Source organism: Diadema antillarum, unplaced genomic scaffold (assembly GCF_040938485.1).
Source record: "Diadema antillarum isolate AM-2024a unplaced genomic scaffold, OU_Dant_1.0 seq00000720_RagTag, whole genome shotgun sequence".
NCBI lineage: Eukaryota > Metazoa > Echinodermata > Echinoidea > Diadematoida > Diadematidae > Diadema > Diadema antillarum.
Window position 1 is genome coordinate 2,055,938 of NW_027271624.1, and position 14,596 is coordinate 2,070,533.

The following is a 14,596-nucleotide window of genomic DNA, read 5'->3' on the forward strand; positions in this document are numbered from 1 at the left end:
ACAGCTTTTTTACATTCAAACAAGTTTGACATGACATGACACATTATGCAGCAATATTTGGGATAAATTTCTCAATTGTGCAATCGAAATACTCACATAAACTCGGTTATAACGCAGACATTTTATCGATATCGCAACATCGCCGTTCGCAAGCTGTAAGTCGCCATTTTGAATCTGTAAGCCAATCACATGCGAGGTACGTGTTTTAGTAAATTAAAGACGTAGAAACTACCTCGCATGTGATTGGCTAATAGATTCATAGTGTATGTTTCTGCAGTTTGAACGTGACGACCCGACAGGCTGTGTTTTATGCACTTGTCAATGTAATGACGCACCCCACTACCCCCGGACATGGGTGCGTCATGGTCATTTTTTGACTGACCACACGGGGTTTTTGACGGACACCACAGTCACTTTTTTGACGGACAAAACGCTGCAAGTGACGAACACCACAGTCACTTTTTTGACGGACAACACGTTGAAAGTGACGCACACCTCGGTCACTTTTTTGACGGACATCCCCGGTACATTTGACGCATCCCCGTAAATACTGAAACGATTTTTGCATACGTTTTATTTACGCAATTTCATTTTCTTTTGGTTCGTAAACATAATTTGTAAAAGTTTCGGCAAGTTTCCCTTACCATGGCCCTGTAAGCACCGTACAGTCATTCACCGTACATCACGCTGCTGCTACGATATTCTGTACAGCAGTATGTATTCTGTGCATGCAATCCATACATGACAATCACATGTGTGCAGATGCGCTGTATGTGCGCGGCCATTGCTAGTGCGGTGGATGCATACTGCTGCAGCGCAGGTACCATACACACCACGCCACGGCAGTCCTGCGAGTAGTTACATACAGCCTAGTCGCTGTACGTAGAGATTCGCACAGCTAACAGCGTCGCGCGTCTGGTCGGGCTATCCCGCGAGCAGAAAATGGCATGCTGCAGGCAGTTTCTTCTGCTGCCGCTTCTTTTACTGTCAAGAATTCGCCTTTGTCACCACAGATTTCATGGGTTTGTTGGGGGGAAAATGTAAGGAGAAAGGGTGGCTTTTAAATTATGTGCTTGCCAGATTCTGGCAAGCATTTTTCCCTCTCATTCCAAAACACTTCCCGAATTTGATTTTCACTTGCCGCGGAACACCGCTCACTGTAATTTCACTCGCAGTACGTGTATCCGGTACTGGTAGTGTGCAAAATGCGTGCAGTTTTCCATAGCCAAGTGACATACCATGACGCACCCCTCGGTCAAAATTTTGACCGACAATGATGGGATTTTGACGCACCCCTCGGTCAAATCGGTCAGTTCCATGTGATGTATCCACGGGATGGTCAGTTTATGCAATCTAGATGAAATTTATGTTTCCACTGGTTTCTGTTTCCAGTGGTCACTGATTAATTAATACCTTGATACATGTACCTTGATGAAGTAATCTCTTGAAGCAGCTTGTACAAAGTACATGTACATGAAGCTATACTGGGATTAACCCTGGCGCGGGGCGCTGTAACCAGTAACAGCGCCCCGACGACTCGTATGCAGTTTAGTGAAGTAATCAAGTGCACTGCGATGCTTGCAATTCAGTAAACAACTCATCGTTCAAAACGACACTTGGATTCGCAACAAAAAGCCATATGTTGTAACACCATATTGTTGAATATAATATAGGCAACGATGTATCCCTCACCATTACCTCCGAAAACAAGATTAATCGTCATCATCTTTGAGACCATCTCCGCGAGATGCTGTTCGCCATTTTGAACATATCATGTAAATAAAATGATCTGCGCATGCGCGAATGAATATTCATTTCAGTTCTCAGCTAGCCGTCCTGTTTTTTTTTTTCCACACGCATACATTGTGTATTATAATATATGCTCTGTTTTATCCATACCCGATCGACAGCAAGGCTGTTAGCGCATGCGCTGTGTAAGTGGTACTACGATACGAAGTGTGGAAGGACTAAAACCTCGGATAAAATCTTTCACTGCGCTCTTAAAACAGATCGTATTGTAAATTGATTTCCGCGCCTCTGATTGTAAGTATCTTATCTAACAGTATGGCTACGAATTGCAGTGTAAAACCCTGTATTTTGGTCTCTGGTCACCAAAATGATAAACCATATCAGGTGGTACATCAATAGCCATAGGGCTGCAATGCAACCCTGACTCGGTACGGGTTGGGGTCGCTGGTGCGGTTATACTGGGATGAACTCGAGCTGTGTGTCGTGAGGGGGTGTCATTCTGTGTATGTACAAGTGTCTCATTATCATACAATAAAATGTGAGTATGGGTGCTCAGTGCCAGTAAAAACAGCGTCGATCCTCTTACACAGTGGCAGATCCAGCAGGAGGCTGCATTGCCCTGAGAATGGGCAAAGCAGCTCCATGGAATAATGTTGGGTTGGCGGTGCTTACTGGGGTTCCGGCAGGCGGTTCAATAGTCTTATGGCTCTTGGGTAGAATGAATACTTGTGGGAGTCAATGGTGGATCTAGGGATTGTGTATTTGAGTTGGTGATCTTGTCTTCCAATGTTGTTAGTTGGGATGATATCAGGTGGAAAGGACATGACAACCAGGTGATGTTGGATTTTGTGAAAAAGTGTGCATTGTGCAGGAAGGCAGCGAGAGTGAAGGCTGTCCCAACCAAGTGCTGATACTAGGGCTGTGGAAGATGATGTTGGGCTGTAATCACCTCGGACAAAACGGGCTGCAGACTTTTCTACTTGCTTGAGTGAGTTGATATTTAATATTATAGTATATGGATTCCACACTGCAGAGGCGCACTCTAGTTGTGGGCGGACTAGTGCAGTGTAGGCTCTGGCCTTCACTTCTTTAGAACATGGAGACGAGGTTCTGTGGATGAGTCCCAGGGTTTGGCTTGCCTTGTGCCTGATGGTTTGGCAGTGCTTGTTCCACCGAAGGTCAGCCGTGACCGTCACACCTAGGTACTTGAAGTCGTTGACTCTGGGAACTACTTGTTTGGAAAGTGTGTACTGATAGATACTGGGAGTGCGTTTGCGAGTTATTGAGAGGATGCCGCATTTCTTCATGTTGAAGTACATGAGCCAGTTTTGGGACCAGGCCGATAATAGTTTAAGGTCTTGCTGTAGTAAATGGTAGTCATCATCAGTCACAATCTCACGGTAGACAACACAGTCGTCCGCAAACAACCGGATGGAGGATGGAATATCATCTTGTACTGTATACGCTATAATTTTCGCGTACATAAATTTTCGCGAATTGCCGCTGTCACACATTTTCGCGAGTGGTTAAATTCGCGATTGAGGGACCAGATAAAATATGAAGTGGCAAAGAAAGGGAATTTTCAACTTACTAGCAAATAAGAATGATACTAGTTATACACTGCATGAAAAAAACTCACCAAACGCTGCGAACTAGTAAGTTAGAATTCAACATTTTTGAAGTGGTTAAGTCCATCGCGCTAGATTTCTGACCAGTGGTCCCCTTGCGATAATGGATTGCCTCTCTACAGTATTCGTAAGTAGACGTGCACGTGCGGAAACAAGCTTAGCCAGTATGGTCTGTTCGTAAAGGCATGACATGGTATACTAGTACTGAAATGTTCGTATCATCAAGGCAAGGGATTCATTTTGGAAGGTAATATTTTCGCGTGTTGTTAATTTCGCGAATAGCTCCCGACTCGCGAAATTCGCGAAAATAAAACCCCCGCGAAATATATAGCGTATACAGTATGTCGTTTATGAACAATAAGAAGAGAGTCGGGCCAATCACAGATCCCTGGGGGACTCCTGATGGTACAGCTCTCCATGAGGATTGTGTTCCATCAAGTACTACGGCTTGCTTCCTTTCACTGAGGTAGGACATGATCCAGTTGAGAGAATCTCCTGAAATTCCATAGTACTGGAGTTTCATACGCAGGCCTGCGTTGGTGTGGTACACAATCAAATGCCTTCTGGAAGTCCAAGAAGACTACATCAATCTGGCTGCTTTTTCGTAAGACTGACGACCAATCATGTGCTGCTGAGGAGAGTTGGGTGGTTGTAGAAAGCCCTTTGCGAAAGCCATGTTGAGCATCAGTGAGGATGTCATTTCTTGCTAGATGCTTCGACACATGACTGAGTATTAATGATGGAATAGACTCGAAAACTCAAAGCTGTTAACTGATGTTGCCTTGACAGCTTCTGCACAAAGGCTATTCCAAGTATTTACTAGGGTCTGCTCTCTGACTGAAAGAGTTTAACCTTTAGCTTTACTCGTTCGACAACTTTCTTTATAGTATACAACTTAAACTTATGACGGTATGTAACTGATCATTGATAACAAAGAGAACAGCTGGATCAAAGTCTTCCAATCCCCATATCAAGCAAAATCTTGATGTACATATCTGAATGTTCATGTCGATACTCCAGGGATGGAATCCCCAAATACTTGAGTCTCCCAGAATATGATGACGATTTAACTTCAGATACCTGTACCAAAATTGTTGCTGTCCTCTGAACCGATTCAAGCTTTTTTGCATCACATGTTTCTAATTAATTCCTCAATCTCACAAAGAAATTGATGTTTTCCAACACAGGGCAGGTTTTCTAGATGGGCAAGGAGGATATTCTGAAAAGGGTCATTAGCCTCTCCAGTCACCATGGTTACATCTACGGCTCCAAACAACTGAACCCAGCTGGCGTTGGCGGTTGCTATGACTATGGTCCACTTGGTGTTGAGCTGCGTTCCAATTTGATTAATGAGTGGTAAGTCTTCCATTGGTTTGTATGCTCCCCAAAACGATCAAACAGTTCTTCAGAATCTTCAGAATGTTAACCGAACATCGCTGTCTTCAGCATCACGTCGAGGCATGACTAATTGTCAGTGTGGTGTAGACACATATTAATTAGCCCTCTAAGGAGGATTGAAATTTTTTAGAAGATGGCATATTTTTGGTTTCAATAGGCAAGGTGTTCCAGTCTTTGATGGTTTTTGTGGCCAGAAACTAAGACCCCGTTTACAGTGCGAGGCTCGGCCGCGGCCAAACCCACCTTCATTTCGGTGTAAACACGCAAAAGGCCAAATGCGAAGCCAAAATTGGCCGCGCATTTGGCCACGCTCTGGAGGTGGTCTCGGCCGCGGCCGAGCCCGGCCTTTTCTCAGTGTAAACGCAAACTGGGCCAAATGCGCGGCCAATTTTAGTTTGGCTTCCAAACCCTCTTCCTGTACTATTTCGCTATTCAGAATATTAACCCCCTCAACGTCGAAAACTAGTATAGTTTAAGGTGGTTTTGTCCTGCAAAGGATTTTTCCTTCGGCAAAGGCCTTTGCCCGAATGGCGACTTTGTCGCCACAGAATCCAGTTGGCAAAGGGTCTGAAAACCAGACTATACCAAATTGCATTTGTTTACAAGCAGAGCGCCACTATGACAAAATATTGAAAGGTTTGAATTAAAAGCGCAGCCGAGCCCGGCAGTGTAAACGGACAAAATTGTGGGGCTCGGCCCCGCAATTGAGGCTGGGCTCGGCCGCGGCTCAGCCCAGCCCCGCACTGTAAACGGGGTCTATGAAGGTATGCTTGGGTTCTACACTGTAGAGGTGTAAATCTATTGTTGTCGTCTCCTCTTGAACGATCTGCTTTTATGACATAGGGTGGCATGCATGCTGTCTACTGCACTTTCCCCTCATAATGTTTTGTAGAGTATGGTAAGTTCAGAATGATTACGCAGTTACGCTTGTGCTTGGCTGTGAATAGAAAAAAAAATACTTGTGTAGACCCGAGATCTAGTTGATTGGTTGATTTTATTGATATGAATTTTAGTGAAATCCAGAACTACACCTGTTATTTGACCTTTCAGATGCCAGTAGGTAGGATACTGTATGTGCAAAGTAACCTGGAGTTTTCAGCATGCAAGCTTGAGGTATACTTGTAAAAGGATTCTAAATATGTTGGGATAAATATTGTTGAGATTTTCGACAAGTGTTTTTCTTCTCCTGTGTACATACATGTGGGTGTCCGTTCCTTTTAAATCTTTGGAAACAGAGTGACAAGCGTATTTAGAGTGTCAACGTGATAGTTTAGCAGAATCTCGTAACTAAGCAATGATTGTCCCAAAGTTTGAGGTGTCTTTGTATTTTATGTTTGTTTGTTTGTTTTTTCAAATCCTGGTGTAAAGAGTTAAATGTAGACAATGACTTCTCTTTCTGGGTCCAGAAGAGTGTTCAGAATTGACTATCCACTCTCCTGCAAGTCATGCTTGATTCTGGTTGTGATTCAAGTTTTAAGAAGCATGCAACAGGGAAATGAATTACCCATGATTGAAAACTGGCTGGTAAAGACAAAACATGACAAATGTTCGTTCCAACACTTTCCAGAAATGCACGTCTGGCTACTGTGCCATGTTGTGATTTAATGATTGAATTGGTGTCATGATACCTAAGACTATGTGCCAGAGTCAGTGCAAGATGGCTAAAGTGTAAATAATTTTATGTCTTTTTTTTTTACCCCTGTATTGCTTATTCGTTTCCAGAGGTTTGCTTGTTTGACTGAAGTGTGTTTATGGTTGCAGGCATGCACTTTGACTGAAGTGTATGTTGCGCAAAGTTAGCTTACCTTGTATTTTTGTTTTCCTCACATGCATGATCTCTCACACTGCAACTACTATACTAGGTGGACAGAGATTGTGCGCTCCAGGGAGCACATTGTTGGCGTGCAGAATGCCATCTTGCAACGAATGCCATCTTTAGACCGTCAGGAGAATCTACATGACAGTGTTGATGGTTTGCCTCTGTCCCCTAGTCTTCAAGTAAGGTGACTTGATAGGGTTCAGTATCATTTTATGAAGTAATTATGAAGTAATTGTTCATGAGCATACATATTATACGTTGCTTAATTTTTGTCTTTTTGCTTACCGGACAGTAATTTTGTGTAATAATGCATTGCAATGATTTACATGGTTTAGAGCATCAATTTGTCTCGGTTATTTGATTTGACTGATATAAATTGTATCATAGATATTGAATTGATGAAATACAGATGTTATCAATAAAATAAATCCCCATATCCCCCACACCTTCCAAAGTATTTGCAGTCAAGCTCAGCTTTAACAGTGCTCTATTTTGTTTAATGCTTCAATGTTCATTCAGTAGATCCATAACCAGTATACTTCTCTGCATTCAATTATTGGACATCCTTTAACAGCAACGTTTTCTGCTGACATCCAAAAAAGAGTGCCCTTAACTTAGCACACAGAGCAACAACTATTGTCTGCAAAAACTGGATTCCAAGTATTGAAGTGCTTGTAGTGAAAACATGTGAAGTTTAGAGCTTCTTAATATTTCCTCAACTGAGAAAAATAGCAGTGAATTTGTACCAGACACATACTCTGGAACCTCTATGAAAGAAAATGGTAATGGATTTAGATACCTGGTACCTTACCGAGCTGAATTGTTGTTCCAGTTATGATCAGAATGTCAAATTTGCTATCACAATGGTCTGTTTTTTGACCCCCCCCCCCCCCCCTTGCAGGTGTGTAGATCCTGGGGAAAAAGCCGAAGGAGAAACTTGTTTGCAGAATGACCTACATCAAGGTATTTCTTTATCTGGGAACAAGCTTTGATGTATTTAATATTTCCTATCTATTTTTATGTGATCATATGTGACAGTTTGTTTACACAAGATCTGGTCGGTACTTTTGTATTTCAGTTCTTATGCTCTTTAGCAACACCATGGGATGCTTTGGACTTGCAAATTTTGGACATTTTTGAACATTTTTTTAGCATGCATGGTATGTCCTTTAGTTGTGTGTGAGAAAAAAACAGCAAATTGGTCTATTCATGTTTGTTCTAAAAGGTGGAGTTTGTTTTGCCTTCAGAAGCCTTCTTTTGTAGCAAGTTAACACAAATTTTGAAGACATTATTGAGCTGATCTATTTTGCAGTCAAATAACAACACACTTTGTCACTGAACTGACCTTCAAGCTTGGCCTGAGGTTTGCCCTAGACCTGCCTGTTGTAGCAGCACCTTCCCTTTCACAGAACTGGGGCTGAAAGATGTGCGCTAAATAGGGATTCATCATTGGGCATTTGAGCCACAAAAAGCCTTGAAATGGGCATTCCAGGCAAATTATATGATTTCACATCTTGTAGTACATAAATGGATAGTGCAATGTATAGATTTGTGGAATTTATTTGTGGTCCTTGAGAAGATAAAATGATACTCTGAAAAACCAGAAGTAATACACTGAACAAGAATGATGACATGGGAGGCTTACATATACCAGTAATGTACCAACATAATCCATTACAATACTGCTTGCTTATTAAAGAAGTTCACCTTGGTAGAATTCATGCATGCTTTTTGTTGCTCTTCTTCCGTGAGTACCCAATCATGCATTCCTATGGTGAGGCTGCCATGTCATCATCCTTGTTGATTGTGATTTATTGTGAATTTTGAAAACATTCTTATTCCTCATCCCAATCACTGTAAATTCTGAAACTCTACTCAGAGATATCTAATTCATAGATGCTCAAATGCAAACATCTAAAAATTATCTAGAAGTCTTCTTGAAGATCTGAATGTTTTGTGAAACCAGCTTATTGCCATATCATGTCTGTGTGCATAACTGTGTGCACAGTATAAATAATTTGTGGTAATGATCTTGCAGAGGGCTAATGTGTTAGTGCAATTAAAATAGCATGTCGGGTGCATGGCTGTATTATAGATGCAAGGAATTTTGTTTCTCCATTGTAGGTACCTTTGCTCATTTCTCCAACACCCTTGGCCTCCTGCACAGGAGACTCCCCTTTGGTCTGGCCCAGATTGGTCCCTGCTTCCGCAGCAGGCCTTCCAGCGATGGGGACAGCAGTCGGTTCATTTTCAGGTGGGTGAGTGACCGAAGTGAGAGTGAGAATCATTATACAGTGCATTCCCGTTATAGCAAACACAGTTATTACAAAATTTCGGATACAATGGAGTAAATTACACATCCCAAAATTATAACCTCTTATATTTTTGTACATTTTATTTGTTCGGCTATAATGAAATTTCAATGTAACAATTTAAGAAAACTGTCAGTCCCGAGGACTTCGTTATAACTGGAGTCACCTGTACACCCCTTGATATGCCAAATGGGTGAGTATTAACGTCCATTTGGGAGCCAGTTTGGGAGTCCTTTGACTTCACACACAGGGCAGTGGATTACAGGACTGTGCAAAGTGACCAGGTCTTCCCTTTTCTGCAGGCAGCTTCCTGAGAAGTCACATTATTTCTTACGAATCTTGTCTAAGGAACATATGAACACACCCTCATGTGGGATTTGTTATCACCCACTGAGATGCATGTAACATGACTCAACTCCCTGAAAGCTCCAAGGAGTTTTCTTGATTTTGATGAGTGAATGTCAGCAGCCCTGACTTTGTAACATTTCTGACATACAGGCTCCATTTCAGGAAAAGCTGCAATGAGATATCTTTTATTGTCCTTAAGATATATATTTTTTTAATTCTAGAGATGTGCCCCCCCCCCCCCTTCCCGCATGTCCAGAGTTACTGCATTGTTTTTGTACTTTATGTTGTTTGCTGGAAATAAACGCATGGAATTCAAAACTTAGTCTTTTGCAATTTTAAGGGTGGTGATTTGGCGCAGTGGGTAACGCATCTTCCTCCAGATCCAGAGGTCCTGGGTTTGATTCATGAGTCAATCTAAGCAATGTTGTGTATAATCATAGTGTCCCTTCTGGTCACAGGCAAAACACGCTGTCCCTCTTATAAGACATTAAATGGAGATCCCATGTGTGAGAGAGTCACAACTCATGCACATGTTTCATTCATGTATCAAAAAGAACAGGGTGTATAACCCTGTGAAGTGGTCTTGCCTCACATCAAACTGGACCCCATGGAAGACGAGCTAGTGCATCTTAACGTGGAATATCCAGACAACTTCTCTGATGGAAAAATTAAAGAAACAAACAGAGTGAAGAACCAGGAGCTGGATTAGTAGATGAAGGTGTAGATGGAATGGTGCACTGGTGTACTTAGGAACCGCAGACCATAAAACCCTGACAATTACGTGGTTATATCAAGTTTCTGGGTATATCAGGGTACAAAAGCAAAGAATTATAAGGGTTAGGCCTGCAAAATCACCTTATTATAACAGGGCCATGTTATATCTGACCTCTGTGTAAGATGTTCCACTGTTTCAATCTTTCTTTATTGATAATGATATTCTTTGCATTGTACACTGTATATGATATCTTCATGTATTTATGTATAATTTTTATTTTGTAAATGGGAATTGTAAGTCTTGGACTTTTCACCAGTCTGTGTGTTTTTGATGGTAATAAACCTGATCAATGTCAATATCAATTTTACTTTACGAATTGATCTGCTCTCTTCCCGCAGTGCCGTTGAAAGAACTGAGATGGCCCTTCACTTCTTCTCCACCCCAAAGACATCCACCCTCTGGTTTGACACCTGGCAGAAGGAACGGCTCCTCTGGTGGAGAAAGGTGAGAATTCTTCCTCTGGCCTACCTTCCGGGTTCAGAGATGAAAACTGGTTATCGAGTCCTGCAGTCATTTATGCCATTTAGTAGGGTTGTTGTGCACGTTGTGCTCTAAGTGTCTTCTTTCCAATGTGACTGCAAAACAAGGAGAAGGAAAAAGAACTTTCAGTATAAATTTTGCAAAATCTAAAAGGATATTAAGGTGAAATCTGGAGGTAAGAGCTTTTGTTATTGTTGTGGTGGTTGTTGTTGTTGTTGTTGTTGTTGTTGTTGTTGTTGTTGTTGTTGTTGTTGTTGTTGTGGTTGTTGTTGTGGTTGTGGTTCTTTTTCTTGTTTGGGCTGTCAAAGGATAGGAAGATGAAGTGCAAGACCTCGATCTTGTGAGAAACAAGGCATATGATGTCATAGAAGACTGCACATATATTTGTGTATGCATACATGTACATGTCTCCCAAAGATGGATCATCGTCAAATTTAATTAGTATCACTTTTTTTTTAACGAATGTATATTCTCATTGAAAGTGCTCGATATTTGCGCAAGCAAAATTAATTGGCATCTGAACTTGGCAAACGATATCTGCACGTGAATGCAGTTTGCAGGGGTGCCTTCAGGCTTCACTGCCACGGACATCAAGACGGCCGGTCATGTGCAGTGGGCGGAGATCCAGTTCACCTTCCCGTGGGGAGTAGACACGATTGAGAGAATAGCCAATCACGGGAGCACCCCTGTGGAACGACTGCAGGCTGAATCAAAGACTGACTTGCAGGTAGCTATGAACTTCAAAATTTCATCCCTTTTCCTGTTACATCCCAGAGTCCCCTTTCTGTGCAAGAATCTGTTATTCCACAAATTATTAGGCACCTTTCATGTGAGTGCAATAGTCATAGGGAAATTACTATCCATGCTCCCAAGGTAAAATATCTTTATGAAAGAAAGTTCAGACTACCACAATGAAGGAAATTTCAGTGAAATTTTACATGAAATTAAACAGCATAGAATCTTTGAAGTTACATTTTGGTTGAAACAATGATAACTGAGTGAACCACTCATGCTAAGACGTGGTAGTAATGCCATCTGTCTCTGATGAGATTCCTGCAAAAATATTTCAGAATCATGTTTTTGGTGAAGAATGTAATGAGTAAAAACAACCCCTTTCCCCGCAGGTTGTCTTTCAGGTATTACAACTACACAGCAACTTCATACAAAGGGCACAATTTCTCTCTTTTTAACCCTATTGAGGAGTTCAGTGAGGAAAGGTTGGTGTGCAAGATAGTGGGAGTCGTATTTAGGTAATCACATCACCCCTTCTGATTTGCATGTGTGCTGAAGAAGAAGGTCACTTATGTGACAAAATTTAAATCTGTGAATTTGAAAACATCCTTATTTTATGTCCGATGTGCATGAAACTTGTACAGGTTTGTTATAAATGGGTTTCATTTTTGTTGAAGTAAAGTCACAGTGGATGTTACGTGATATTTCACTTATTTAAAGTGGACAATTTTCATATTGCATTGATTGACTTGTGAACCGTATATAATTCATCCTAAATTCTCTCCTGGGGTCATTCCACGTTACAGGGCAAGGATGGTCGGAAGATGGTCATCCCCCATCTGATCGAGACCACATCGTCCTTGGAGGCGGGGCTACTTGCCCTCCTGCTGGACGCATACCAGGAGAAGAGCCGGACAGACACGCGGGGCAAGGCGGTGGTGAGGGAAATCCTGCGCCTCCATCTCCGACTGGCCCCACTGAAGGTGGTGGTCCTTCCGCTCAGGGGCACCCGAGAACTCAGAGAGGTATTCACTTTATTTCATTTCGTCATTCATTTCACTTATTGGCTTCTGCAGCTTTTTCATGAACAGCATTTTTACAAAGAAAATACACATGCAAAATATGAAAATTAGGTATATATTGATTTCTTGACACAAATTCTTGAAGTGTAATAGGGACTCAACATTATTAATGAGCAATTTAAATTGTATCTTCTATTACAGAATGTTTGATGGGGTTGCATGGGATAGCACGGAGTCAAAGATTGGAAGTGTAAAAACCCTGGAAAGAAATCTATATTTATTCACTTATTTGACTTCCTACTCAATAATATCATTAATCTTAGAAACTAGAAAGTTGTAATACAATTTTTTCAGTATTATTTATGATATCATTGAACTTGATGAATCTATCAAAAATCTTTGCATCTTTGAATGTTCTTTAACTCTCCTCCAGCTCTGCGACTATTTGGGAAAGGAGTTCCGCAAGGCTGGCATCAACATCCGCTGCATTTTGGAAATGGCGCCCTCACTTGAGAACTACTACACAATGTGAGCACAGCTAATCCAATATTAAATGCACTCAGTGCTTTTTGTGGTATAGTTGTATTGTCCACAAATGAATGTATGCTTAGTGCCTCCATTGCATGTGTAAATGTATTTTCCACCCACTCTTGACCTTGAATTCTACCTGCTACAAATTTACCTTTCTGCTATGAGTGGGTGGAAAAAAAAAAAAGCTATGTGTTTAACAAGTTACTGTATTACTTTGTGAAGAGTAGGTACAGGTAATAAAGCCATGGTGTGGCAAGACACTTGCTTCAAAATCCCCCAAAACAACAGATTTTTGTTGTGCAGTGAGTAGTGTAGCTACAAGAATGTTTTCCGGGAAGGAGTTTTGAGAACAAACCTTAGGCAGTAAGTGGAGTGATATTAATAATCTTAGGGATTAGAAAGTTGTATTGCAATCTTAAGATGACTTGAAGTGTCTTTGTGCTCGAAAATGAAATGACATTAATCTCATCATGAGCCATTTCAGATATCCATGTGAATGACTAAGTCTGTCCAAGAAACTATTCAAATGTGGCCTTATCCCTTCTATGTCAGGTTTGACGAAATGGGAGTCCCATTCACCATCCTCTTGAATGAAAACACAGTCAAGACGGGAATCGTGCGGGTTAGAAATCGGGACACGACGCTCATGGTAAGATTGTGCAAGTATATCTATTCCAGTCCTTAGATGGCAGCATATTCATTAAACAATGAATGTTTGTCCATCGCACACTACCGTCCTGTGTATGTTTTTCATTTTTTAAAGTCATTCCTGAGAGATGCTGAGAGGATTATGTTTTCTTGAGTCATTCTTCCTCTGCTGAGGTATGTACATATTTGTGAAGACAATCCTTGCCTTGACAATGCTGCCATTAATGTGGTAAGGCTCACTGGAATAATGGTCAGGAAATTGACATTGTATAATGTTGATTACAATAGTTGCCTAAGTCTACAAATGGTTGTAATCATATGTCTGATAAGGTGTAGATTGTGATTAACCCGTTGAGGACAAGTCCCGAAAATACTCGGGCAGGGGTTTATGGGAAATGCATGTTATAGCAAAATCAGTCGGTCCTCAATGGGTTAATGAAGACTGACCCAGCCAAAGCCACAGAAAATTATGTTACATCCCTCAAATCTCATGTTCGTGAATTTTGCTCATAAATCAACACTGAACAAGTTGCAGAAGGTGGATTTTTGTGTCCTTGGATGAAAATTCTTGGACAACAATATGAAAAGTATGCTACCTAATCACACTTCAGTTGGAACGTATTGTCCAGTCTCACTTGGTTTATTGCATTAAGAGTTAACGCTATTAAAGTGTTCACTAGAATTTCCGCCCAGATACCAGATGACATTTTTAGCTTTGAAAATACACTGTATCATGCGACTTAAGTATTGTATTGTTTAAGACAGCAATGAAGATTCCAGAGAAATGCAATGAAAATGTTAAAAAAAGAAAAACCTCTCCCATTTGTGTCATATTACAGCAACAGTTGCACATCACCGAAGTGCGGGACATGATACAGCGCCATCTAGAGGCAGATTGAAGCAGTCTACGCAGTGGTGAGTTGCGTAATGACTATCCTCTTCAAGAAGTAATTGGTGCTGCAATGCCTGGACTTCAAAACCTGCCCGGAGGCCTGCTGGATAGCCAAGCTCAAAACTGATGGGTCAAAACATACTCCTTCTATTTTTCCCCATAGACACTTTTCTTACAAACAATCTTCATAAAGTAGTAGGAAAAAAGTCACACAATTTCAATGAAAGTGATTTTTATCAAAAACTTTTGGAGCGTAAAAGAA

At 41.2% G+C, this 14,596-nt stretch overlaps 1 protein-coding gene across 1 annotated transcript; it reads left to right on the plus strand.

Moving 5' to 3' along the window:
* The first annotated feature begins 4,631 nt into the window (after positions 1-4,631).
* On the plus strand, positions 4,632-14,341 carry LOC139738105 (DNA polymerase subunit gamma-2, mitochondrial-like). The gene is made up of 10 exons (XM_071648773.1): positions 4,632-4,733; positions 6,638-6,778; positions 7,496-7,557; positions 8,719-8,848; positions 10,368-10,473; positions 11,063-11,236; positions 12,048-12,266; positions 12,697-12,791; positions 13,347-13,443; positions 14,282-14,341. The coding sequence occupies exons 2-10, from the start codon at positions 6,702-6,704 to the stop codon at positions 14,339-14,341; spliced, it is 1,020 nt and encodes a 339-aa protein (XP_071504874.1). The 5' UTR covers positions 4,632-4,733; positions 6,638-6,701.
* Positions 14,342-14,596: the final 255 nt, after the last annotated feature.

What these genes read in the sequence shown, in the direction of transcription:
- LOC139738105 (XM_071648773.1), top strand. Translation starts at nt 6,702, where the DNA reads ATGCCATCTTTAGACCGTCAGGAGAATCTACATGACAGTGTTGATGGT. An exon ending in AATCAAAGACTGACTTGCAG is followed by an intron (nt 11,237 to 12,047) that starts GTAGCTATGAAC and finishes TCCACGTTACAG; the next exon opens with GGCAAGGATGGTCGGAAGAT. An exon ending in GCACCCGAGAACTCAGAGAG is followed by an intron (nt 12,267 to 12,696) that starts GTATTCACTTTA and finishes ACTCTCCTCCAG; the next exon opens with CTCTGCGACTATTTGGGAAA.